The sequence below is a fragment of the Leptodactylus fuscus genome, chromosome 3 (assembly GCF_031893055.1).
Source record: "Leptodactylus fuscus isolate aLepFus1 chromosome 3, aLepFus1.hap2, whole genome shotgun sequence".
Lineage (NCBI taxonomy): Eukaryota > Metazoa > Chordata > Amphibia > Anura > Leptodactylidae > Leptodactylus > Leptodactylus fuscus.
In genome coordinates this window covers 121482763-121510183 of record NC_134267.1, presented here as the reverse complement: position 1 = coordinate 121510183, position 27421 = coordinate 121482763, and the positions used below count along the sequence as shown (strand labels likewise).

At 40.4% G+C, this 27421-nt stretch overlaps 1 protein-coding gene across 2 annotated transcripts; it reads right to left on the bottom strand.

Annotated features, from left to right (window-relative positions):
• Positions 1 to 1085: 1085 nt before the first annotated feature.
• On the bottom strand, positions 1086 to 27421 carry CGA (glycoprotein hormones, alpha polypeptide). 2 transcript variants are annotated; one of them, XM_075268273.1, is made up of 4 exons: positions 15075 to 15118; positions 11465 to 11571; positions 4481 to 4668; positions 1086 to 1377 (listed from the first exon to the last, which is right to left on the bottom strand). In XM_075268273.1, exons 2-4 carry the CDS (start codon positions 11562 to 11564, stop codon positions 1300 to 1302), a joined length of 366 nt encoding a protein of 121 aa, XP_075124374.1. In that variant the 5' UTR covers positions 11565 to 11571; positions 15075 to 15118; the 3' UTR covers positions 1086 to 1299. The 2 variants fall into 2 exon arrangements, with proteins under 2 accessions (XP_075124374.1, XP_075124375.1); XM_075268274.1 differs by lacking the exons at positions 11465 to 11571; positions 15075 to 15118 and adding an exon at positions 27168 to 27421.

The window sequence follows — 27421 nt, the reverse complement described above, 5'->3', positions numbered from 1 at the left end:
GAGTAAAAGAGTGCTTGTGCTACCATCACTCCATTAATACAGGGGTACAACCTGTATTGTCCTCTGTGGCTTCAGGCAAACCCTATTTAGGCACCAAAAATGACATACAAGTCATAATAAGAGTCAAATCTGATTAGATATAGGTTATATTAGATATTTATATAATTATAAGGTTTTATGTGTCTGTATTTTAATTTACAGATTTATAAGTTGACTATATTACCTAAGGTATACGTATGCCCTAGGAGACACTGGACTTCCTAGAATATAAATAATACTAATCAACATTGTAATAATAAAGCATTACGACACTGTGATGTAGAATATTATGCTGACTGTATCATAAACGTATTAAATTGGGCAGATTGCTTTAGACTCCTTCACATAGTAAGTGTACATCTATGTTATCCCTCATTCACATCTGCCTTTGGATTCCGTTTGGGGGAGTCCGCATGGGGACCCCCCTCCCCCGAACGGAATACCAAATGCATTTGCGAGCGGTGCGTGATGAAAGCACACAGATCCCCATAGACCATAATGGGGTCCGTGTGTGTGCCGCCAGATCTCCGCAGGGAACATGCGGACAGGAAAGTACTTCACAATCTACTTTCCTGTCCACATGATTTGTGCATACAGTGTGCGGAAAGCACATGGACCCCATTATAGTCTATGAAGTCTGTGTGCTTTTACTGCACAGCGCTTGCAAATGCGTTCGGTAGTCCGTTCGGGAGGGTCCCCATGCGGATTTCCCAAATGGATTACCAAACGCAGATGTGAACGAGGGTTTAGTAGTCTTAAGCATATGGACCAAATAGTTGTCAAACTATAACTCTATAGGCTGTTAAAACTGCTGAGAGTTGTAGTTTTGCAACAACTACAGTGGAGAGACAAAAGTTGTAGACCCCACTATACAATACGTAAATTGTAGACAAATGTGTTCATATCCAGATATTTTCTGTGCTCCCTATATGGGATAAAGTTTGTGAACCATTCTCTTTTTATCTCAGATTTATTTTATTTGCAATTGTCGACAGTGACAAGTTATAGTGATTTACAAAAGACACATCACATGCTTACATTGTCACATCCCTAATAAAGTAAAGAAATCTAAATAAAATATCAACTCTATCTTATTTTATACAGAAAGGCATTTTCAGTTTTATTTTAATGCACTGACAGTAATTATAGTGAAGAAGAATAAATGTACTGATGTTCAGACACATTAGACTAGGAACATTTTTGATGTTATAAAAATCAAAAGAGATGTTAAAAGTGAGTTTTTTACATAAGGTGTAACAGTTAAGATTTGTGATAGAGGCATGTACTGCAGTGACAAGCAGTGTGATTCTCAATCTTCACAGTATCCATCAACGTGACCTGAAAGTTAAAGAAATAAATGTGAAAAGTCTATAATACAACGCAGAAGGTAAACGCTATATACAAAAGCTATGCAAATTCCAATGAGAAAAACCAATTCCTTATTTTGTACTGTAGCATGATCATTGCTTGGTTCATCGTTTTCCCAAAGGTGACGACCTGGAATTATGAAACATGTTGCACTATGGCAATTTTGTATGAATGAATAATTGCATCTAAAGAAAACAGCTACACGATAAAATTGTAATAAAAAGAGGTCATTTAAGGCCTAACCCGGCTGAGTATCAGGAACCCAAACACACATTGTAGGAAAACTCCTGATGAAGGGACCTTTTTAGTAGTCCTGAAAGCTCGCAATATGTCATCATTTTTAGTTAGCCATTAAAAAAAGGTATCGACTACTGAAGGCTCCTCAAAAAAAAAAAATTATATTTCATATCCACTGGCTAACACCGTACAAAGATATTTTTCCTTATACAAAATGGCAAACTCCTGTAACTGTTCTGAGTGTCTCACAGTGAGGACTACACTCCATCTGTGTGTGAGAGAGTATACAAATAAGTTTTCCTTAATTTAAAAAAGGAAAATTGTTCATCTAGCACCACTTTTGGAAGGTAGCTCTCTATAGATCAGTGCCTGGCCTTCAGGACGCTTTGTGACAAAGGATTAAAGCTAAACTAGAATAACCTACGCAAATGGAAGAGAGAACCATCCATGCAGAGCTATCTCAAGGTTAATGCCCCTCATCAGTGCCAGGGCCACTTTAATGATAGGGCCAAGGGTACACTTTCACCAGGCCCTATGGTAGCGGGGCCCTGTTGGGACAGCAGAACAGTCCTTCATATGCTGTTCTGCCATTCCGGGCTACCTCAGTTGCATATAACAAAGAAGCAGGGAGCCTTCCCCTCCCTACTTCATCATTCTTCCCCTCTCCTCCCCGGAAGCTGCAGATGTGAAGTTATGACGTCACTTACATTGCGCCTGCAGATCCCTGAAGATAACAAGGGAGCGAAGAAAGGTCAGTATTAGTGTTTTGTTTTTTCATTTTTGTGTGGTAGGAGAGGGACAGTAAACTGTGGAGTCAACTGTAGGGCTATGAAGATAACCTTGGATTCATTTTAAAGATAAGAATCTTATCCTGACAGCCCTTACAGATTTGGAGTGATTCACTGGTGAAAATGATGTTCGACATTGAGATTCCAATGCAAGTAACAGCGAATCACTCTGAATCTGTAAGGTCTATCATGATGATCTTGGTATTATTTTTAAAATGAATCCAAGCTCATCTTCATAGCTCTAACAGATCCTTAGATAGGGTACTAAAAAGTCTACACCCCTCCTGCCTCAGGCAGCATCTTAGGGCTGTGAGTTAAAAGAAGGAGGAAGGAGGGGGATGGAGCAGAGTTGAAGACTGCAGAGACACATTCTCTGGGTAGTGAGGACTTCTGTCCATGTTTCCCCCTTCTTATCAATCAGAGCATATATACTTTTGCTCTCTGTTTGTCACACAGAGGGATAATGTAATACCTCTCTGAGCCTAATCACAGGGGTATTCTTCTGTAATTCCCCTCTGAACTTAACCAGGAAGTTTATTGGTGCTGTGACACAGATGTTTACCATCGTTCAGGTGGCAGCGCCAAAAGAGTTGCACCACTTACACAACCCATATTCAAAGTCATCAATAAAGTTTACATTTTTTCATTATCCCTATCCTGTCCATACCTGATCTTTATAGTATAAAATATGCCGACCGCCTCTATAACAATATCCGTTACACACTACAATAATAGCAATAATGATTATTAGCAGAGATAAACGTATAAAATACTTCTGACAGGAGTTAGTCACATAATACATTTTCACCCATTGAAAGTCACCATATAAAATCCTAGTTTTTGGCAGCTTTCAGATGGGTATAATAGAGGGCAGTGATGGGGGACACTTATGAAACCTTTGTGTTGGGCCCACTAATGTGTTAAAACAGTACTAATCAATGCAAATCAGAGTATTAGTTGTCTAGGTTAGAGGCCGTTTTGTGGACCCAGCTTCACCATGATGAGGGAATGGGGGATAGACTTCTCTTTCATTTGGAGAAGATATTCTGTTTTGGGTTTAATCCAATTCCCTGTCAGTACGCTTCCTAAAGGTTAGGTAGTAATCTATAGGGAGAATCTACCAACAGGTGGGCCTAGAGGAAAATCTGCACATCTGAAAAAAAGTGGCCTGCAAAGGCAGTATCCTTAAGGATGAGGTCCCACGTTGCGGAAACGCAGCTTCTTTTTTTGCAGATTTTGTTGCGGTTTTTTGAGCCAAAACTAGGAGTGGACTGAGCAGAAGGGAGAAGTATAAGAACTTCCTATATATTTCCCATTCCCTCTGTAGCCATGCTTGTCTTTGGCTCAAAAAAAACACAGCACAATCTGCAGCAAAATAAGGGCGGGTTTACATCTGCGCCATGGCCTCCGCTTTTAGATTTCCGTCTTCTGCCAACAGGAGACATAAACCCGGCAGTGTCGAGCCATGAGCGCCTGTGAGTGTTTTGTGGTCTCCGCAGGAAAATCGTTTTTTTTATTTTAACCGGACATGAAGTCCTGCATGTCCGACTTTAAGTCCAGTTAAAAAAAAAATGATTTAGCCTCAGAGACTACAAAACGCTCACAGGCGGACACTTTGCAAACCCATTCAAATGAACCGGTTTGAAAAGTGACCGCCGGTTTCCGTCTCCTGTCCAGTTTCTCGGGCAGAAGACGCAAAACTAAAAGCGGAGACCGACGCGCAGATGCGAACCTGCCCTAAGCTGCATTTCCGCACTGTGAGGCCTCAGCCTAAAGGGAACCTGTCAGGTATTTTTCTACCTTAGAGTGAACCAATCACGTTCAGGAACAAGTTATTCCCTTTACTGTATATTGCTCTTTTGCCTTTAAATACTATAAATATACAGCTTTCTGACTCATAATGGACAAGCTATAAGTTTCAGAGAAAGTTTGGTGGCAGGCATGTAGTCATAAATACATATTCCACTCATTCTTACTAAAGTCCTGATCTACCTTAGGTACAGTATACAATAATTGAGGACTATTGGTAGACAAAATCCACTCCTTACCCTGTACTGTGTTTTTGCCACACAGCATTTAGCTTCAGAGGTGATGTTCTTTGGCACCAGCATTGTCTTCTTTGATCTCATTGGGGTGGGGTAAGCCCTAGAGAAGCAGCATCCACTGCACTGAAAAATTGGTCCTTTCCCCATCCTTGAAAAATACATGTTTTCCTTCAGTCTGCATTCTGGACAACCTAACACAGAATAAATTTCCACTTTAATATTCATTTTATCAAATAGTAGAGGTTCTATATGAGTCATATCCTTGGGATGAGAACTGTCACTAACGTCATTTGAGTCGTTGGAGTAATGTCATATTCTAATCCCTCAAAATATCTCACAAATCATTAAAAATGTCTTTATTACAATATGTTACACTGACATAAAATATTTCCTTCTAGCAGGTTGCCAGATCTTGGAAAATGCCTGAAACAGATTTTAAACTTTTCATATATTTAGATTAATGAAAACTCGTAGATTTTTGTTTGCTCCAGGACATATTCACATTGGATTCCCTATTCACAGGGAGATGGAAACTAAGAGGTTGCTTTGGTTTCTTTCTTCCTCTATTTCACTCTTTTTTTATGTAATATTGAGAGATGATCGTGTTTTGCTCTATTCTTCATACATAACAGACCTCCATATCCTGTTCTTATGTTATTGATATTTTTATTTGAGCATTTTTTTCTTTAAATGATTACATTAACTTTTCATACAACTTAGTCTAATTTTATTGAGCTTGTGATTCTGGATAAAAATGTAAAGCACTGTTTAAAAAAATAAAATGAAAGGTTGCTGATTACTGAATGAAAAAAACTATAAATTTGCTGCCACTCAGTGTCTCCCTTCTATCTAATTTGCTGCTTACTCACTGTTACTAGGGAAGTCCTGTCTGGTCCCACAGACACCATTAGAAAAGCAAGATGGCTTCGCTGTAAGTGGAGAGGGGAGGGACTGGTCTTTTCACACAATGAATGCAGAGGTGAGGGGATATTTTTCTATGGGGAGATCTAATAATAATGTACAAATGCATGAAGGGACAATACAAAGAACTTTCTAAGGTTCTTTTTACTCCTAGGTCAGTAACAGTGACAAGGTTACATCCTCTACGTCTGGAGGAGAGAAGGTTTTCACCAAAAACACAGAAGGGGATTCTTCACAGTAAGAACAGCAAGGCTCTGGACCTCTCTGCCCCATGGTGAAGTCATTAAACAAGTTCAAAGAGGGCCTGGATGCCTTTCTTGAAGAGAACAATATTACAGGTTATGGACTCTAGATTTTAAGGACATGTTGATCCAGGGTTTTTATACTGACTGCCAGATTTGGAGTCGGGAAGGAATTTTTTGAGGCATGAGCCTCACAAGGTTTTTTGCCGTCCCCTGGATCAACACTGTAGGCATTGTAGAGTTATAGGTTGGACTTGATGGACTGATGTCTTCATCCAACCTCATCTACTATGTAACTATATAACATCTACAAACTGCTTTCTCTGAACACTGAACTGAGAGCATTCTGCAATATCTCACAGAATACAATGTAGGGCTTCATTCACATTTCCACCAGAGTCTCCAATGGAGACTCTGTTACAATGTCCAACTGAAAACAGACACCCAATGGACCCAATAGGCAATTGGTCTAAGTATGTAATTTCAGCATTTCATCTGTCCATTATTCTGGTCCTCCGAACGACCAGACAGGTGAGGTCATTGTAAACTTAGCGTGAGTGGTCTATTATTCACTTGTATTGCTGGCTGTTTCTGTTATTGGTGATGGGATGTTAGTCATGTAAAGCAAGCAGCTGTGTTTATGCTACATCATAATCTGTATTTGCAGTCCAGTGTCTAGATCTATGATATTCTGGATACTTGGGCTTTTCTCAGCTATTTGTTTGTCATTTTACAGTTACTCCTAGCAAAATTACATTAAAGAATGTAAAGAAACCAGTACTAGTATGGGAGTATAGGTAAATGTGGGCAACAGAAAAACATAGAAGGCACCACGTATGAAGGCTCATACAGCCAGAAAACAGTTTGCCCAGCAAGACCCTGACCATTTCTTTGTTTACTTCTGTTTTTTAAAACTCAGTCTATTGCAGCGGTTCTCAACCTGTGGATTGTGAACCCTTTGGGGGTTGTATGGTGCACAACACCATCAGAAAACACATATTTCCGATGGTCTTAGGAACTGAGATACCAATCCTCTATCCAGGGCTGGCATGGGGAGGCAAACGGGGCAACTGCTCCAGGCCTTGTCCCAAAAGGGGTCCCCGGTATTCGGAGCATCAGGCTTTTAGCCTGGTGCTCCAGATCCCGAAGCTCCAATGTTTGCTTCTATGACAGAGCAAGGAGCTGAAAGGTCCCAACTCTGCCATAGAGGACTGCTAGTAGTGCACACAGTATGTCGCGGTACAGGTGGCATGATGACATGACTACACCATCGCACCACCTATGCCACTACTACAGGGAGAATCTTTGGCTGTTCCACTCATCGTGGGGTGGGAGCGCAGTAAGATGAGTACAAGATTTATTGTTTTCTGGTAAGGTAAAGGGATCACCTGCTAAGGAAGCAAACTATTATTTATAGCGGCTTAATATTTATAGTGGGGAAACTATCAAATAAAAGGGGGCTAGTATTTATAATGGAGGAAGTATTAAACATAAAAGGTACTATTAGAGGAGAGAAATTATTAAATATAAGGGGGGCTATTAAATATAAGTGGGCTTTTATAAGGGGGAACATATATATAAGGGGGCTATTATAAGGGGAGACATATATAAGGGGGCTATTATTTATAATGGAGGAACTGTTTTATACAAGGAGCACTATTATAAGAGAGGCATTATTATATATAAGGAGCACTATTATAATGTGGGACCGTTATATGTAAGGGGGGCTACTATAGGAGAAGAATTGTTATATACAGTATAAGGCTGGCTGTTATAAGGGGGAGACTGTTGTATATAAGGGGCTTTTATGTATAAAGGAGGAACTGTTATATATATAATGAGGTGTTTGTTACACCAAATGAGGAACTGGTATTCATAAGGGGGAGAAAAAAAGTATTTAGTCAGTCACCAATAGTGCAAGTTCCACCACTTAAAAAGATGAGAGGCGTCTGTAATTTACATCATAGGTAGACCTCAACTATGAGAGACAAAATGAGAAAACAAATCCAGAAAATCACATTGTCTGATTTTGTAAGAATTTATTTGCAAATTATGGTGGAAAATAAGTATTTGGTCAGTAACAAAATTTCTGACAGAGGTCAAACGTTTTCTGTAAGTCTTCACAAGGTTGGCACACACTGTTGTTGGTATGTTGGCCCATTCCTCCATGTAGATCTCCTCTAGAGCAGTGATGTTTTGGGGCTGTCGCGTGGCAATACAGACTTTCAACTCCCTCCAAAGGTTTCTATAGGGTTGAGATCTGGAGACTGGCTAGGCCACTCCAGGACCTTGAAATGCTTCTTACAAAGCCACTCCTTCGTTGCCCTGGCGGTGTGCTTTGGATCATTGTCATGTTGAAAGACCCAGCCAGGTTTCATCTTCAATGCCCTTGCTGATGGAAGGAGGCTTGCACTCAAAATCTCACGATATATGGCCCCATTCATTCGTTCATGTAACCGGATCAGTCGTCCTGGCCCCTTTGCAGAGAAACAGCCCCAAAGCATGATGTTTCCACCCCCATGCTTTACAGTAGGTATGGTGTTTGATGGATGCAACTCAGTATTCTTTTTCCTCCAAACACGTAAAGTGGTGGTTCTACCAAACAGTTCCAGTTTGGTTTCATCAGACCATAGGACATTCTCCCAATACTCTTCTGGATCATCCAAATGCTCTCTAGCAAACTTCAGACGGGCCCGGACATGTACTGGCTTAAGCAGTGGGACACGTCTGGCACTGCAGGATCTGAGTCCCTGGCGGCGTAGTGTGTTACTGATGGTAGGCTTTGTTACATTGGTCCCAGCTCTCTGCAGTTCATTCACTAGGTCCCCCCGCGTGGTTCTGGGATTTTTGCTCACCGTTCTTGTGATCATTTTGACCCCACGGGGTGAGATTTTGCGTGGAGCCCCAGAGCGAGGGAGATTATCAGTGGTCTTGTATGTCTTCCATTTTCTAATTATTGCTCCCACAGTTGATTTCTTCAATCCAAGCTGGTTGCCTATTGCAGATTCAGTCTTTCAAGCCTGGTGCAGGGCTACAATTTTGTTTCTGGTGTCCTTTGACAGCTCTTTGGTCTTCACCATAGTGGAGTTTGGAGTCTGACTGTTTGAGGGTGTGCACAGGTGTCTTTTTATAGTGATAACAAGTTTAAACAGGTGCCATTACTACAGGTAATGAGTGGAGGAAAGAGGAGACTCTTAAAGAAGTAGTTACAGGTCTGTGAGAGCCAGAAATCTTGATTGCTTGTAGGTGACCAAATACTTATTTTCCACCATAATTTGCAAATAAATTCTTACAAAATCAGACAATGTGATTTTCTGGATTTGTTTTCTCATTTTGTCTCTCATAGTTGAGGTCTACCTATGATGTAAATTACAGACGCCTCTCATCTTTTTAAGTGGTGGAACTTGCACTATTGGTGACTGACTAAATACTTTTTTGCCCCACTGTATGTATAGGCTATTATAGGAGAGGAACTATTATATATAAGGTGGATTGTTATAAGAGAGCTGTTATGCAAAAGGGAAGAACTATTTATAAGGGGCTACTATAAGAGGAACCTGTGATATATAGGGCAGCCTATTATTTATAAGGGAAGAACTATAATAGGCCTATAATAAGAGGGACATTATATGGGAGACTATTATAATTTGATCTTTTATTTATAAGAGGGAAACTTTAGAAGGAGGGTATTGTTAAATGGGGTATTTATAAGGGGGAACTATTATTTATAAGTGGGTATTATTGTTTCAAATGCCGATATTTTGCAATGCATCGCAATGCATTAGGGTTCAAGATGCCTAGGGGGTCTAATAAATGCAATAAAAAATATATGTATAAAAATCAGATACAAGGCTAAGGCCCCATGGGACGTCCTGCAGTAAGAAGTGGTGTGGGAAAAACCGAGGCCGCAATGAATCGCGGTTCTTCCTGCAATGCTTTAGACAGAAAGTTTGCTGAGGTTTCCTCTGAGGACTTTCTGTTACAATTATACCTATGGGGACACCATCGGCGTTTCCATAGGTATAATCGACATGCTGCGATTTACAAAACCACACTGGTTTTGGAAATCATGGCGTGTCCGCACCACAGTTTTTACCACAAGGTGGGCATGAGATTTGCTAGATTCCCAACCACTTTGCCCTGACTGTAAACCGCCGTGGGCAAATCGCAGCATTTACATCCCGTAGGGCACCGACCTCAAAGTTCAAATCACCTCCCTTTCCCTAGAATACATATTACAGTGAAATGCATACATATTAGGTATCTCTGTGTCCGAGTCCAGTCCAGTCTACAAACTTCTAAAATTATTTTTCCCATACAGTGAACACTGTAACAGGACAAAAAAAAAATCGAAAGTTCGGAACTGCTGTTTCTTTTGCTGTTTTGCCTCTGATAAAAAATGTAATAAAAAGTGATGAAAGCAATAAACATTCTCCAAAATGTTATAATTAAAAGTACACCCCCAGAAAAAAAGATTACCTCTGCATCCCCATACACGGAAATATAAAAAAGGTACAGGTGTCAGAATATGTTGACTTTTAGAACGTTTTTGAAAAGTTTTATATTTTTCCTAAGGAGTTAAAATGTAAATAACACTATAGAAACTTGGTATCCATGGAATCTTACCAAAACATAAAATACAGGAGACAGGTCATTTTGGCTGTGGAGTGAACGTCATAAAAATTAATCCTGTAACAAAAATCGCATAAATACACTTTTTCTCCAATTCTACCTCATTCAGAATGTTTTCCAGCTTCCCAGAACATTACAGAATAATAAATGTGTTTTAGTGCTATTAATGGGTTAATAAGTGCTCCCAAATACCTTTAGTAGTGTTTTGTGTGATTCCTGGGTTTCACTGTGAGCTCCTGGCATCCTCTGCATTTGTTTACATGAGTAGCTTCCTGTTCTTTTATCCTACAATTACCATGATGCATTGCTCTTCACTTAGATCTTCCTATCACTCCCTCCCCTTCCCTCTCTTACTCCCTCACACCCCCTCCCTGTTTCCATTGCTAGCCCGCGGTCAACTGGCCCTACCTAACTCAGCCAACCCCCACTCCATCATACTTACCTGTCTTCCTGTCCGGATCTTCTAGGCACAGGAGATCACTTCCTTCTGTAATTCTCCTGTTCACGTCTGCTAGCGCATGCGCAGTACAGCTGGAGTACCGGCACTCCAGCTCTATTGCGCAGGCATGGAAGCCAGCAGATTTCAAGAAGAGGAGGAGGCAACTTCCTTGAAGGAAGTGACGTTCCATGCCCAGAAGATCAGGACATGGAGACAGGTATGTATGATGGGGTGGAGGGGGGTAGTATTGGTGACATTCCAGTTCCACAAATGGAACGTCACCGGAAAATCAGAAAATGTTCCTGGGGTGGTCACATGACTACCCCAGCAATATGGGTATATATACATTTTTTGATAAAGTAAGTTAGAAGTTAGGCGGGAGGAGGTTTTTATTTTAGTGTTAACCCCAGACAACCCCTTTAAGCCCTCATATGGCTCTGTGAATAGAAAAATAAAAAAAGTTATGGGGTTTGAAAGGAGGGGAGTTAAAAACAAAAATCAAAAAATGTTAAGGGGTTAAAAATTCTGACATCAATGGGTTTTTAAACTACCTGTTCTAATCAGTTTTTATGATCTTTTGACAGATCACAAAAACTGACTGAGTAGATGCGGAGACAACACATAAGTGCACTCAGCTTAGCCTACTATACTTGTTTTTGTATTTGTGCATTTTGTGTTTTTTATATGCAAATCCTCTTCAAATATACAACACTGTAGAATTAATAGTGCTATAAAAATAAATAATAATAATACCTGAAGACAGTAGATTCTCTTCGGGGAAGGAATGAATGACATGCATACAGATGGAGAAAAATACCAGGACAACTGCTATGTACTTTCCATAATAATCCATAGTTCTCCTTCAATAAAAAAAAATAAAATAAGCAATTTGGTTCATACAGACATAGACAAGGACATACTGCACACAGAGATGAAGTTAGGCTTTCCTTTACCCAGGAAAAGGTAAAAGGTTAAGTTCATTGCCCTTACCCTTCGTTCACATCTGTGTTTGGTAATCCGTTTGGGGAGTTTGCATGAGAGTGTGGGCAGGTACTGGGAAGGTTGACGTGAGTGATGTTCTCACGTCACCCCGCCCACCCCTCCTAAGCAACAACAAGCCCCGCCAACTCCCATCATCTCTAACACTAGCCTAGGGAGGTGGGGGCGCGCACGGGGCTCTGAAGGCATGTCAATGAGAGAGGACTAGAACGAGAAGAACTTGGAGAGACAGCGGCAGCGGATCTGTGCAGGTAAGCGAACACCAGGGGGGCTAAGTAGCCAGGGGATTTTTTTTTCATTACTACACAGCGTGGAGTCCAAAAATTTAAACAATTTTTGGACTACATGCTGTGTAGTGAATAGGATCGTTTTTAAAATCCGATCTTCGATTATTAAAAAAAATCCCATTGACTTGCATTGGGATCGGGTTCGAATGAAAAATGATCAGAAATTGGATTTTAAAAATGATCCTGAAATTTCAAGATAGCCTCAATCCTAGAAATAATATAGATGGCACAGAGAGAACCTCCTCTTTAATAAGACACAAAAATCAAGTTTGTATGTTTTATCATGTCTGCGATATAAGAGTATGAATTGACCCTTCCCCACCCCCTACATGTTACACAGCCCTGTACTCCATACACAGCAACATTCAGTGAGAGGCAGGAAAAGCTCTCAATGTAGAATCAAGGGAATAGTGAACAAATGTAGGAGGGAAAGGAGACACAATTTATATGGGCATAAATACTAGTATATTACAGGACAAATATATTACAGAATTTATTAATGACATAAATACTGCCAGAAAATCAGAAATTGTCAAAACGTTTACGCTTTAAGGTAAATCTGTTATTTTAGCCAGAATTCAACACGTTTTTACATTCTACAATTAGCATGCATGACACTACTGTATACTGCTCACAGGCAAGGCAGCGTAAATATGCGGCAGATTGCTTGTAAATTAGAGGTTTGTGTCAGTAATTGGAATGTTACAAATCAATATTGGTATTGTTATTGTTTGCCATTAACCTACTGAAGAAAGGATTGACTGCCACCTAGTGGCAGACTATAGTGTACGCTTACATTAATGTAATTGAAGATCAGCAGCTTCATCTCTAGAAGGCACCCTCCAGTTTGATACTGTCAGATTTTGCACAAGAAGACGTTCATAGAAGCTTTTATAAGGGGGGGGGGGGGGGGGGTGGATAATGTTTCTGCATGTTTTTTTCCTTTTCAAAACCAGATACCAATCCAGAGCAGAAAAGGCACCTAGAGAAAGATGTAAAGTTCTCTCCTCTTAATGCCATGAACCCTGTCTAAATGTGCATCTTGTAGCTATGACTTTTTATAACAAGCTCTTTTAGTCTCTAGCATGAAATATCCTTCATTTACATTAGGATTCACATGTTTAACCTTGTTAAGTTTACATATGGCAATGTAAAAAATTATCCCAGGTTACAGGCTTATGCACACAGGAACAGAACCTATGCAGTAATGCAGAGAGGCCATACAATTCGTCAGTATGGATAGACATGGCTTCCATACACTTCTACCAGGTCCTGTGCTAAATGATGGTATACTTTACAGGTGGTCACATGCTTTTAGGCTAAGGCCCTACGCAGCAAATCTCTGCAAATAAACACAGAGGAAAAGACGATAACATCACAATTTTTTCCACAGAGTTTTTCACAGAAAGTCCTCAGAGATTTCTACTTCTATTATATCTATATAGAAAACGCCAGCGTTTCTGGAGGTATAATCAACATGCTGTGATTTGCAAAAACGTGAGCAATTAATGTAAATTTGCATTTAACGTAGAATGCAGCGTTTTTGCCACGGCTTAACGCCTTCACGTAAAATAACATACATGTACATGATTAGGTGTGAAGGGGTGTATGGAGAGGGTTCAGGAGCTGAGTTCTCTCAGGCCGGGTTCACACAGGGTTTTTTGGTGCAGAGGCCATGTCAGATTCCAGTCCAAAAAACAACTAGCTGCGACTGGATGCCGGTGCAGTGCAGTGGGACAAGTCGGGAGGGAAGTGTTGCGAGGCGGATGTCGTGAGGCAAATCCGCCTGAGGAAATGACCGGCTCCCATTTATTTCAATGGGAAGCAGTTTTTTTAAGCCGGATTCTGGTGCGGATTCCGCGTCAAATTGCGGTCCGAAAAACCCTGTGTGAACCCGGCCTCAATATACGGCAGTGTAATACAGCCAGCACCTGCCGCTAACAGCCCTGATCAACGCCAACATCAATCACAGCTGTTAACACTATAGTTGCTGCCGTCAAATTCAGTTGCGGCATCTAAAGTGCACAGATGCAATGGTTGCTGCCATCTTTACTCAATCGCTATCCTCCAGAACATCATTGCAGGGTGGCGATCGGTTGTCATGACAGCCACGAGCCTATTGAAGGCTCCTAGGCTTGTTATTAGTATAGCTCTATGCCATAGGCAGTGTGTAATAGAAGCCAAGGGATTTTACTATTCACTGCAAAACATTAGTATTGCAATGAATAGTATGAGTGATCAGACCCCCAAGGGTTCAAGGGTGTCTGAAAGTAAAAGAAAAATAATTTTTAAAGTATAAAAAGAACACAAAACATTTAAAAGTTCTAATCCCCCCCTCTTTTCCCTAAATCAGATATAAAAATAAATAAACGTAAACATAAACACATTACGTATCCCCGCGCTGCAAAATGCCCAAACTATTAAAATATTAAAATATTTATCCCATACAGTGAACAGCGTAGTGGCAAAAAAAATCAAAATGGCTAAATGGTTGTTTGTCAACTTTTTGCCTCCTATAAAAATGGAATAATAAGTGATCAAACTATCAGACTTTCCCCAAAATAGTATCAATAAAAATGTCATCCTGTCCCGTATAAAAATACGCCTTACCCAGCTCCATATACATAAATATTTAAAAAAAAGTTACAGGTGTCAAAATATGACATCGCTAAAAAATTTTCCATTTTGGCAAGTTTTCATTTTTTAAAAGATATCAAAATATTTCAGGTACTATATAAATTTGGTATCACCGTGATCGTACTGATCAGCAGAATACAGGTAACATATAATTGTTAACACATAGTAAATGCCATAAAAATTAAACCCATGAGAAATTGGTGCAAATCCTTTTTTTTCCAATTCCATCTCATTCTGAATTGTATAAGATATGGAATGGTGCCATTACAAAGTACAACTTTGTATGTATGCATGTATACAGTATACATAAGCCCTTTCACAAATCTGTCAAAATGTGAATACTACATGTATTAAAATGAGAGATTATAATATATATATATATTATGTATATACAATATATCATATATAAAGCACTGCATAGAAGTGCAGTATTCTTCTACCTGTATCCTCTGGGGCAAGGGATAAGCCTGTAGTCGGATCTTCTCTCGCTGTCAGACTGGACTTCTCTTGTATTTACTAACTACTGTATTTTGCTCTCCCCTTTTATATCAGTCTGCTTCTATAACTCTAGATATACTAGATAAACTGAGGATCAACTCCCCATCTGTTGGCTGCCGAGTAGCTCTTGATGTAATTACTTTTATATCCACTTAATCGTTTTGTGTTTTTAAAATTCATATTAAATTCACCTCATATCTCGCTGCTGCCGGTGTCAGATTATTGTCAAGATGTACAAGCGACATAATTTGTGAGTCACCGGCTTGCATCATGTCCTTCCTGAAACATATTAGCTTTTGGTTAAACAATTTATAACAGAACAGAAATTGGTTTGGGAAAAAATGCTTCATTTATATAAACTAGTAGCTTAAGAGTCTGCTCGCACTGGTGTCATGGCTTCCATTTTTCAAAAAGTCTATAACGGATTTCTGCTACTATCAGTCCACATGCAATCCGTTTAAGGTTAAGGACCCACATTGCGTTTCCTTTTTTTTGTTGCAGATTTTTCTGTGTTTTTTTTTAGCCAAATCCAGGAGCGGATTGAGCAAAAGGTAGAAGTATAAGCATTTTACATAGATTTTCTATTCTTTTTGCTGCCATTCTTGGCTTGGGCTCAAAAAACCACAACAAAATCTGCAACAAAAAAAAGCTGTGTTTCCCCACTGTTTGGTACAAAAAGGATTCAAAATAGTTACACAGCGAATACCCAAATCCGTTTTTTTTAGAAGGATTAGTCAATGGGTGTTGGTGCAAAAAAAACTGTTTCAGTCAATTTGTGTTCCGTTTGTGTCCATTTTTGGCCAATCCTTTTTTCTTCCCCTTCTTCATTATGAACATGCACAGAGGGAAACAGATTGCAAAATGGACACAAACTGATTACTATTCGTTTGGGACTAAGAAAACTCCTTAAGGAAGGTGCCTTTTCAGGCGTATGGAGACTTACAAGCCATTTTCTTTACACTGGGGGATTCTGGTAATATGCAAATCTGTTTTCCAGGATGTAATTAGGAAAACAATGCCTTTGTTTGCTGCCTCTAGCACAACCCCCTTAAAATCAGGCATTGCTTTTTCAGAAAGCCTAATATCATGAAGTGGGATTACTGCCAAACTAATATGTCTATTCCAAAAGGAACAGACTTCCCAGCTGTGGACAGCGCTGTTTCGATCTGGTTGGATCTCATCAGCACAGCGTTTCCCTACTATTCCTTTGTAATCCGTTTGCAATTTGTTTGTAATCCGCTTTCCATAGACCTCAAAGTTAAAACAGATTGGTTACTGTCTGTCAGATATCCTTGTTTTTGGGAGGAGAGAAAGTCCTGCAAATCTGAATATTTTTCTCTGCCCAGAAGAGCGGATACCAGACAGAAATGCTCCAAACGCACACCTGCAGATGGATTTTACAACTCATTGGAAAAGGATTTTGAGAAGGTTACAAAAACTGATTTCAAACTGGTAGTCAAACGCAGATGTGACCCCAGCTTTTACTGTGTCCTAGCAGATCCTGTAGGGACCTATAATTAGAACTGCCTGGTTTTCATTTCTTTGTTTACAGTGTTGAAGTAATGTGTACACACACTGAAAAGTATCTAAAACCTTATAGAATGTTAGGGCCCATTCACACGGGCACAGAGGGGGCGGATTATGGCGCAGAATACACGTCATAATCCGCCCCCTCACAATAGTGGTCTATGGAGACCGCTAGTGTTCATTTTTCTGCTAGCGGCATGTTGCCACTAGTGGAAAAAAGAAGCAAATTTTTTTACGGTCCATTCACTTTCAAGGGTGGGGAAATCTGCCTGGTGTTTTCTGAAGTAGTTTTTACCAAAAACGCTCCAGAAAACGCTCCAAAAAACAACTCAAGGTCCAAAAACCGCTTCCTAATTAGGAAGCGTTTTTTTTTTTCTGGACCAAATTACGCCACACTTAATTCACGTGTGAACTTAGCCTTGAGGTCAATCAAAAAACTGTCCCGTTTCTACTCCATGGAGTTTGAAGAACTAGAGGAACTCCCATGTTTAATAACGCTGCTGTAGGTGCATTTGCCCTGAGTTTGGTTGCTGGCCATTATAACCTTCTAATCCATAGGTAGCTCATCTAATAGTTCCTATATTCTAAAATATTATAGAGATGCAAATTGTTGTTATAGTAGCACTGCTGATGTGGTGACTCAGCTCATATGTGGTATACTATATGTACGAGCTGCCATATGTTGCCTTCCTCCAGGTAAAGCTCCCATGTTCCAGGGGTATGTATTGCAGTTACTGTACATAGGCCTCAGGGGTAATGTTGGCATTATGAGGCATAATGACGCTGATGTGACCCCCTGAGATGCAAGTAGAGGTCGCTGGTATCTGGTGGAAGTGTCGAAAAGAGCAGAGAGTTGCTCCAGAGCACAGGAGAGGTAAGTAACATTGTTTATTATGTTTGATAACCTCTCCTGACCCTCCACATACTACACTCTGGGATCTGAAGAGACCCAAGAGTATAAGAAGCTTGTGAGTGGCGAACCCCAAATATTTCGGGTTTGGCTGGACCCAAAATGTGTGAAAAATTCTTTGGGATACTATACCATGTGAAGAGGATACTATGGGACATTATACCATGTGGAGAGGCAACTATGGGACACTGTGCCATGTGGAGAGGCAACTATGAAACATTATACCATGTGGACATTATATCATGTGGAGGGGCCGCTAATGGAAATTATAACATGTGGAGGGGCTGCTATGGAACATTATACTGTGTGGAGGGGCTGCTATGAGACATTATACCACGTGAAAGAGCTACTATTGATCATTATACTGTGTGGAGGGGCCGCCATGGGACATTATTCTGTATGATAGTGTGTTTTTGCACATCATATAGAACCTTTTTTTGGAGGCTGATTTTGAGGCGGATTCAGCCTCAAAATCTGCGCCAAAAGACTCCGTGTACCCTGACCCTAAGTCTTCTATAGCCTCCTTTTTAAGGAAATCAAGGTGACCCCCAAAAAGCTAAATTTGCATTTTGATTTATTTTTCCATTATACTGTTCCTGATCCTGGATAAATACTTTTTACTTTAATAGCTTTGGCATTTTGGGACATACCTCTAATGGTTTTTGTTGTTTATTTTTATTTAATTTGAATTTTTCATAGTTTTAAAATATTTTTCTTTTTACTATTTTTAACTTTCATTTTTAGTCCTCCTAGAGGGTTTGAATATATGCTTGTTTATTCATTCATACAATATACTGCAATACTTCTGCATCGCAGTATACACACAGAAGCCTGAGTCATAATCACATCACTCTCGGATGCAATATCTTCTTGTGACTGAGATGTGTGAGCTAAATAATCAAAAACTTCATCTTATTTCTCAGGAAATACAAAATCCTGTGGCTACTGGTAGCACCACCAAAACCATAAGTATTGTTGCTGTTGCCACCCACATGCTTACTGTTAGCACTTGTGTCAGAAACAGGGGCCTTTGTGGTCACCTGTCCAGTAACTGTGAGTGACTATGGCTGGCCAAATTCAAAGACTAAGTTGCTAGCAATGAAGATTTCACACCACACTAGTTTGGCATAAGCTCCTCTCTTAGTTTCAGCAGTGCACACAAAGGGACCTTTATTACACACGTGCAGGTTTTTAGATCCAAATACAGGAAGTAAACAACAGCAATCTCTATCATGAGTCTGATTGGTTGGTCAGGGTATCCCCCTTCTGTGACATCAGCTCTAGGGCACTACTTCCAGGAACAGTGGCGTAACTAGGAATGACGGGGCCCCGTGGCAAACTTTTGACATGAGGCCCCCCTTCCTAACCAAAACCGATGACCTTGACCGACTGACCCCCCACCGCATTCCTGCGCCCTCTATTATGCCCCATAGCGGCCCCAGTACACAGTATTATGTCCCATAGTGGCTACTGCACACAGTATTATGCCCCATAGTGGCCCCTGCACTTGTCATGTGACATCAGACAACTAGGCCCAATGCCTGTACGGAGCGAGGAGAGGTAAGTAACAGTGTTTATTTTGTACACATATATACATATTAAACATATATATTTTACTAAAAGAATATACTCACATATTCCAGAGGAGTGAAGCATCACAGCAGACGGCTCCTGTCTTCCCCACACACTACGAAGTGAGAGACGTCTCACTGTGAGGGAAGGGGGAGGAAGGAAGTCCGGGCAGCAGGGACGAGACTTCATAGGAAAGCAGCCATAGCTCTGCAGATAAGTGAATGAATTACAAGCAGCTATTAGCTAATACTGAAGCTGCAAATGGTGTCCGCCGGTATGTCCTTTCTCTATATATATATTGGTTAGATCCCGATCATGCCCCTGACCAGTGCATCTGCTTTGGCAAAATGAGGACAGTCTGACCCGGCACAGGGGTAGCGGCTGTCACGGGGCCCCTAATGTCCCAGGCCCTGTGGCAGCTGCTACCCCGATAGTTACGCCACTGTCCAGGAAGGCAGTGACCTTCTGCGACACCCCTTCCTGAGACGTGGCTTCCTGTGATGACGCTTTTTGTGGGAGTGCCAGGCCCTCCCATGCTCTCATGAGAAACCCTGTAGAATCTCCTTGTATCCACATGTTCAGGCCTACACCTGAGCACAGTATAGAGGCCATCTTGTCGTGATGTCTGGTACATTGTCAAAAGCTTACAATACACAGGAATGTTTTTATAGTTTCAATCTTCATAATCCCATGCATGTATTACAGTATATACATATGGCCTAGTTTAGTATATAGCTTTGGCTTAGCTCTGAGCTCCATCCACCCCCAGCCACTAAGTGTGTGAGGGCTGGGGGTTAATTGAATTTTATCTGTTCATGCTTTATCACAGCCTAACTGGTTTTTCCACCAGTGCTTAGAGATGTCCTCTTGAATTGTCTATTCATTGACCTGGTGTATTGTATTGGCTCTTTGAAATGTTAACCACTTTGGCACCAACACCTACAGTGTTGGCCAAATGTATTGGCACCCCTGCAATTCTGTCAGATAATACTCATTTTCTTCCAGAAAATGATTGCAAGCACAAACTCTTTAGTATTAATATCTTCATTTATTTTGCGTGCCATGAAAAAACACAAAAGAGAATGAAAAAAAGTCAAATCATTGATCATTTTACACAAAACTCCAAAAATGGGCCAGACAAAAGTATTGGCACCCTCAGCCTAATACTTGGTAGCACAACCTTTAGACAAAATAACTGTGAACAACCGCTTCCGGTAACCATCAATGAGTTTCTTACAGTGCTCTGCTGGAATTTTAGACCATTCTTCTTTGGCAAACTGCTCCAGGTCCCTGAGATTTGAAGGGGGCCTTCTCCAAACTGCCATTTTGAGATCTCTCCACAGGTGTTCTATGGGATTCAGGGCCTGACTCATTGCTGGCCACTTTAGAAGTCTCCAGTGCTTTCTCTCAAACCATTTTCTAGTGCTTTTTGAAGTGTGTTTTGGGTCATTGTCCTGCTGGAAGACCCATGACCTCTGAGGGAGTCTCAGCTTTCTCACACTGGGCCCTACATTATGCTGCAAAATTTGTTGGTAGTCTTCAGACTTCATAATGCCATGCACACGGTCAAGCAGTCCAGTGCCAGAGGTAGCAAAGCAACCCCAAAACATCAGGGAACCTCCGCCATGTTTGACTGTAGGGACCGTGTTCTTTTCCTTGAAGGTCTCTTTGTTTTCCCCTGCAAACTCTATGTTGATGCCTTTTCCCAAAAAGCTCTACTTTTGTCTCATCTGACCAGAGAACATTTTTCCAAAACGTTTTTGGCTTTCTCAGGTAAGTTTTGGCAAACTCCAGCCTGGCTTTTTTATGTCTCTAGGTAAGAAGTGGGGTCTTCCTGGGCATCCTACCATAGAGTCCCTTTTCATTCAGACGCTGACGGATAGTACGGGTTGACACTGTTGTACCCTTGGACTGCAGGGCAGCTTGAACTTGTTTGGATGTTAGTCGAGGTTCTTTATCCACCATCTGCACAATCTTGCGTTGAAATCTCTCATCAATTTTTCTTTTCCGTCCACATCTAGGGAGGTTAGCCACAGTGCCATGGGCTTTAAACTTCTTGATGACACTGCGCACGGTAGACACAGGAACATTCAGGTCTTTGGAGATGGACTTGTAGCCTTGAGATTGCTCATGCTTCCTCACAATTTTGCTTCTCAAGTCCTCAGACAGTTCTTTGGTCTTCTTTCTTTTCTCCATGCTCAATGTGGTACACACAAGGACACAGGGCAGAGGTTGAGTCAACTTTAATCCATTTCAACTGGCTGCAAGTGTGATTTAGTTATTGCCACCACCTGTTAGGTTCCTCAGGTAAGTAACAGGTGCTGTTAATTACACAAATTAGAGAAGCATCACATGATTTTTCAAACAGTGCCAATACTTTTGTCCACCCCCTTTTTTATGTTTGCTGTGGAATTATATCCAATTTGGCTTTTTGACAATTCTTTTTGTGGTTTTCCATTGAAGACAAATTAATTGAAGATAATAATACCAAAGAATTTGTGATTGCAATCATTTTCTGGAAGAAAATACTTTTGGCCAACACTGTATATGTCCATTGTCTCCAGCCAAAAGCAGACAGCTCAAATCAGCTGGAATAGGACTGTTGTCTCCTCAGACAACAATGGATTACAAGATGCCAGCATGGACATATGATTTTAGTTTCAACCTGGGAGAAGAAGGCATATCATAGCTATATCCAGATATTGCTGGCGTCATCGTGTCACGTAATATCATATTCAGTTTGAAACATAACTAGTTATACTTAATTTAGTTTTAAGGATAACAATGTTTTTGTGATCATATATTTACAACCTTCACACTTGCACAAGAGTTTCCTTCTTCTTCAGGCTTTTCCCTACCCTGTTTTTTTTTCAGTCATTTTACTGAATGCAACTTATATAATAGAAATTGACAAGAATTCTGATTCTGCATCTATCTTTTTTTGTTTTGTTTTCCTAACAAAAAACTATTTCAAGAAAATTATCAAAGTGCTATATGCACTGAAAGGTTAACCTAGTCAGCAAGTATTAAACTAGAAAACATTCCACAACTCAGCTTGGATTTTTTTTTTTTTTTTAATGGCACTTTTTAATTCATTAACAGGACTGTCAACAAAAACAATGTATGACACTCTGTGGACAGTCACAGATCACAGTGCAGGAATATACAGCAATAGTAATGGTCAATAGCAAAACACTGCACTAAAAATAAATGCTGTATTAACAAAAAAAATTTACAAAATTATTGCCAACTGGATTCACACTGACACCACAGCACAGTGGAGAAATTCCCCCTCCTCACGCCTATGATTTATACCTTTCTGCCTAAAATTGATTACTGTATATACTCGAGTATAAGCCGAGTTTTTGAGCACAACTTTTGTACTGAAAAAGCCCCCTTCGACTTATACTCGAGTCAAGCAAAAAAAAAAAAAATTATTATGAATTTTTTTTTTTTTGGGGGGGGGGCTCATAAAATAGTAAAAATAAAATAAAATAAATAAAAGTTCTAAATCACTTCTTTCCCTAGAATACATATAAAAGTAGAAAATTACTGTGAAACATACACATTAGGTATCCCTGTGTCTGACAGTGCCCGGTCTACTGAATATAGAGTATCTGCACTGCTCCTGTTCCGACATGAAGGGATTAATAGGAGCACTGCAGATACCCTATATATTCAGCCAGGCTGAATTCCAAGTGGGGAAAAAAAAAAACAGTCCTCAAGCTCAGGGAAGGGGCAGACAGACAACCAAAACACCCCCTCCGCTTCCCCAGCACCCAGCACCTACTGCACCCAAAAACTCCCACCATTCTAATTTTTGAAATTTTCCAGTAGCTGCTGCATTCCCCCCCCCCCCCTTGGCTTATACTCGAGTCAATAAGTTTTCCCAGTTTTTTTGTGGTAAAATTAGGGGCCTCGGCTTATATTTGGGTCGGCTTATACTCAAGTATATACGGTAACTCTAACTAAACTTCACTCCATTAGTCCCCCTCCTGTAGTTCTATTGCAATTTTGCCATTGTTGTCCAGTAGCAAACTGAGACAATTGCTTTGGGTCATGCAGTGATGATGATGCACAACTTGCCCTCAGCTTACACATCACATAATGGCTGCCTTTCGCTGCTTAAATCTTATATTGTGTCTATGACATCAGCACTGTAACGTCGCCACATTCCACTCATTGGCTGAGAGGCTGTTTGGTGATGTCAGAAGCCAGCCAACATCACAAAGCACGTGTGATTCTTCTCCTCTGTCTCTTCTGTATTTGAACTTGCAATGCATGTCGTGATGGTCATATTAGTTTGCCTAAGACAAATCACAAAGATTTCAGTTTCATAAATAAACAAAACTTTTGGAAAGTTCAATTCCAATTTGTTGTGAATTGATTTGCTCATCCCTAAGAACAAGACAATTCAAGCAATGGGGACAGGTCTTTAGCTGAATGGAGCACTGCACTTGCCACTAAGACCCCCCACCTTGCATTACAGCAAGAGCAATGCACCCAGGGCTGAAGGCCCACCCCCAGTGCACCAACTGCTTCATTTGCATAAGAATTTAAAGTTATTTTCCTTCAAATCTACAAAAGTGTCGTAAATGTTATTACTATATAGTGCTCTGTAATACAGTGGTGTCAGCTGATTATGCTTGGAGAAGGTGATAAACTCCCTTTAATTGTAAAATGTGTACAGTACTGTTGGAAACCATCCAAGATTCTCTTAGTTTTATGGTAAATTTCAATTTCCTCTTAAGTAAAATTCACAAGTGGAGTAAATCATGGTAATAATTTTAACCCCTTAACAGTCATATTAAAATTACATAAAAACTCTCACGAAATTATCACTTTAAAAAAAAATAAATTTCCATTAACCAGTTAGGGAGAAAGTCTGCATTTACTATTTTCTGTGAAACAACTTGGGTGCTGCAGTCAGCAGTGATCGCAGCATATAAAGGGTTTAACTGGCATGTATACTTCTGATTGATAATGTATTTTTCTCCTCTCCCTGCACTGTCAGCTGCTCATGATCTCCTGCACACTTTTTAAACCTGAAAGTGCGAGTAGATGCACCTCCAATTTAACCGATGATATCTCAAAGTCTATATGGGCTACAAACATGATATTAGTCTTTAAAGCTAAGAATACTGTCATCGCACCCGCAGTCTGAAGGAGGACACCTGGCGGCTCTTCATAGGCAAGTATGTGTGTAAGTGTGTGTGTAGGTGTGTACTGAAGAGAATATAATAATATTGTGGGGGGGGTGTACTGAGGAGCATATAATACTGTGGGGGGGACATACTGAGGAGCATATTATATAGTTAGGAGGTGTACTGAAGAGCATATAATACTGTGTGGGGTGTATACTGAGGAGCATATAATACAGTGGGGGGTGTACTACAGAGCATATAATACTGTGGGGGGGTACTGAGGAGCATATAATATTATGCGTGGGGGGGTACTGAGGAGCATATAAGACAGTGGGGGTGTACTGAGGAGCATATAATACTGTGTGTGGGTGGGGGCATACTGAGGAGCATATAAAACAGTGAGGGGTGTACTGAAGAGCAGATAATACTGTGTGGGAGGGGGCGTACTGAGGAGCATATAATACAGTGGGTGTACTGAGGAACAGATGATACTGTGTATGGGGAAGGTATACAGAGGAGCATATAAAACAGTGGGGGGTATACTGAGGAGCATATATTGTACTGTGTGTGTGTGGGTGGCGTACTGAGGAGCATATATTACTGTGTGAGGGCGTACAGAGGAGAATATAATACTGTGTGTATGGGTGGGCGTACTGAGTAGCATATAATACAGTGTGTGTGGGGAGGGGTGTACAGAGGAGCATATAATACAGTGTGGGGGTGTACTGAGGAGCATATAATACAGTGTGGGTGGGTGTACTGAGGGGCCGATAATACTATGTGGGAGGGGGTGAACTGAGGAGCATATAATACTGGGGGGGGGGGGGGCGTACTGTGGAGCATATAATACTGTGGGGGGGCTGCTTTGGAGCATATCTGTGTGGGGCACTACTGTGGAGCAAATAATCTTAATTTTTTCTTGAAACTATATTTTGGCCCTCCAATGGTTTGAGGCACAGTGAAATGGCCCCGTGTTTGAAAATTTTGAGGACCTCAGCTCTAATACATCTTGTATGTGTATTATGTATATAGGTATTATACCAATGAAAATTTCAACTCATTTTGTAAAAAAACAAAAACAAGGCTTTCATTTACAAAAAAAAAAAATTGCTTTTTTAAGTTGCCCTTTCAGTGATTGTTGTTTCATAGAGAGGGAGGAGATAAGTATTTTCACACATAATAGGGTAATACATAGACATGTGCAGAACAGAAATTGTGAACATACTGTACCTCTAGTTAGTACTGAAATCAGAAAGCCTTTTGTGCAAGGATTTCAATCCATAAATTACAATCTTTCCCTGTGTGATGATATAACAATGAACAATGTGACAGATAGAATTTTGCTGCATTGTTTGTCATATTCTCTTACCATTCATTTAGGTTTTCTTGAAAGGAGATACAGTACAAGATATTCATATCAGCTCAATGTACAACCTGTGATATTGGCCAGATATTACATGCCAGTTTACAACCCCAGCTCTTTAATTCTGGTTGTGAAGCAATATGGCCCTAACAAGCAGCTTGTTTGAAGTGACAAGCTGCAACAGCTCTGTGGTTCACTGCCAGCGAGCGGAGAAGGGAAAGCTGCTGGAAAATACTGAAGCTGCGTCCTCACTTATCTCAGCCAGACACAGTGTTTCTGAATAAAATGCGGCACAGTCATTCTAATATGTCTGGTTACATCGGTAGCTAAAGGATCTCTACTAGAATGTGTGATTATTGTCTAATATTTGTGAGAGCGCAAAACACAATGCACACACCATTGTAGCAATATGGATCTATCAGACCTAAAACTTACGCACACTAGATAGTTGAACAATGTAATATCTAGAGCAAAGTCCAGAGGTGTTGTATTACATTGCCTCCATACAATACATTAGACACAATGTCATGAATGTCTTCTTGATTCTCTACCATATAGTCATGCCACGTAACTCCATTGGCTCCATAAACTGCACGTATTTCATATGTGCCCATATTTATTATATTTAACCTAATATATTTAACCCCTAACTTATATTACAGGGTTGTTTTTTTTAAAGCCATCCTTTTTGCCAGCGTAAAAGGATGCATGGATTGAGCTAATGATTCTTCACGTATGATGATGCATATGATACACAGCTTTCTATAGCTGTTCAATATGCTCCTCCTTATACTTTGCCAGACCCACCAAGAAATTAAGAAATGGTTTCTGGTCTTGCCCAGTCTAGGAACTACTTCCATATTTTCCAAAAAATATCCAGGGTTGGCTATGGTCCATATATACAACCCTCTAAAAACAACTCCTAAGTCATTTGTACTTCTTAAAAAATGAGTCCATTCTTTATTTCTAGATGTTCGTGTTGGCATAAAAGTTAGAACTGCATTGTAGAGACTTGAAAGTGTTGAGGAATAGATATGAATGTAGTGAAAATTGACCTTGTGTAAATTGTGTTTTCACAAGTTTTAGCAATTCTCGGATCCAGTTAACATATAAGAGTTGGAAGTGGTCACAAATTATGGGATATAGGAATAGTGGATGTGGTTTACTTGATACTTTAAGTACTATTGATTTGGGGGGAAATCTTGGTTTTCCATTCCCTGTTAACCGTTTGGGCCTATGTTGTATTTCTGCCCCCTCTGTGTTCGTCCACTATGTCATGCAGCCCCTCCCTCGTGTTCCTCCTTTTCTACAGTGTAACCACTCCTTCCTTTACAGCTCAGCTCTTTCACTTCATTGCTCCCTCTCTGCCTACTCTGCAGTCCTCTGTCTCTCATTTCAACCCTTAAAATAACCCCTTCACAAGCAGTATATTCTTTCAAGCTCTTTCCTGAACACTGCACCTGAAGTCTAGAGGAAAATCAGGAAATTTTATTTGTAAAGTGGAAAGACTGCTTTTCACCCTTTTCCAAAAAGAAATCCTCCTGCTCTTCCTTGCATTGCAATCTCTCAGCTCTTTCCTCAGACCTTGCCTTGCTTGCAGTTTCCCCAGCTATCATGTTCTTCTGCCATTCAGGTCGTCATCCTTTCCAGCCCTGTGTGTAATGGAAACAGCTGAAGACCAGAAATATGTGGCCCCACCTCTCTCTGACACAGTATCAGGAGATCAGGAAACAGAAGAGGATAGACCAGCTTGCTTCATACGTATGGTTCCTG

Coding starts and splice junctions, on each gene's coding strand:
- CGA (XM_075268273.1), bottom strand. CDS start 11,564: ATGGATTATTATGGAAAGTACATAGCAGTTGTCCTGGTATTTTTCTCC. Junction 4,669..11,464: donor AGAGAATCTACTGTCTTCAG/GTATTATTATTA, acceptor ATTCTGTGTTAG/GTTGTCCAGAATGCAGACTG. Junction 1,378..4,480: donor TGGCAAAAACACAGTACAGG/GTAAGGAGTGGA, acceptor TTTAACTTTCAG/GTCACGTTGATGGATACTGT.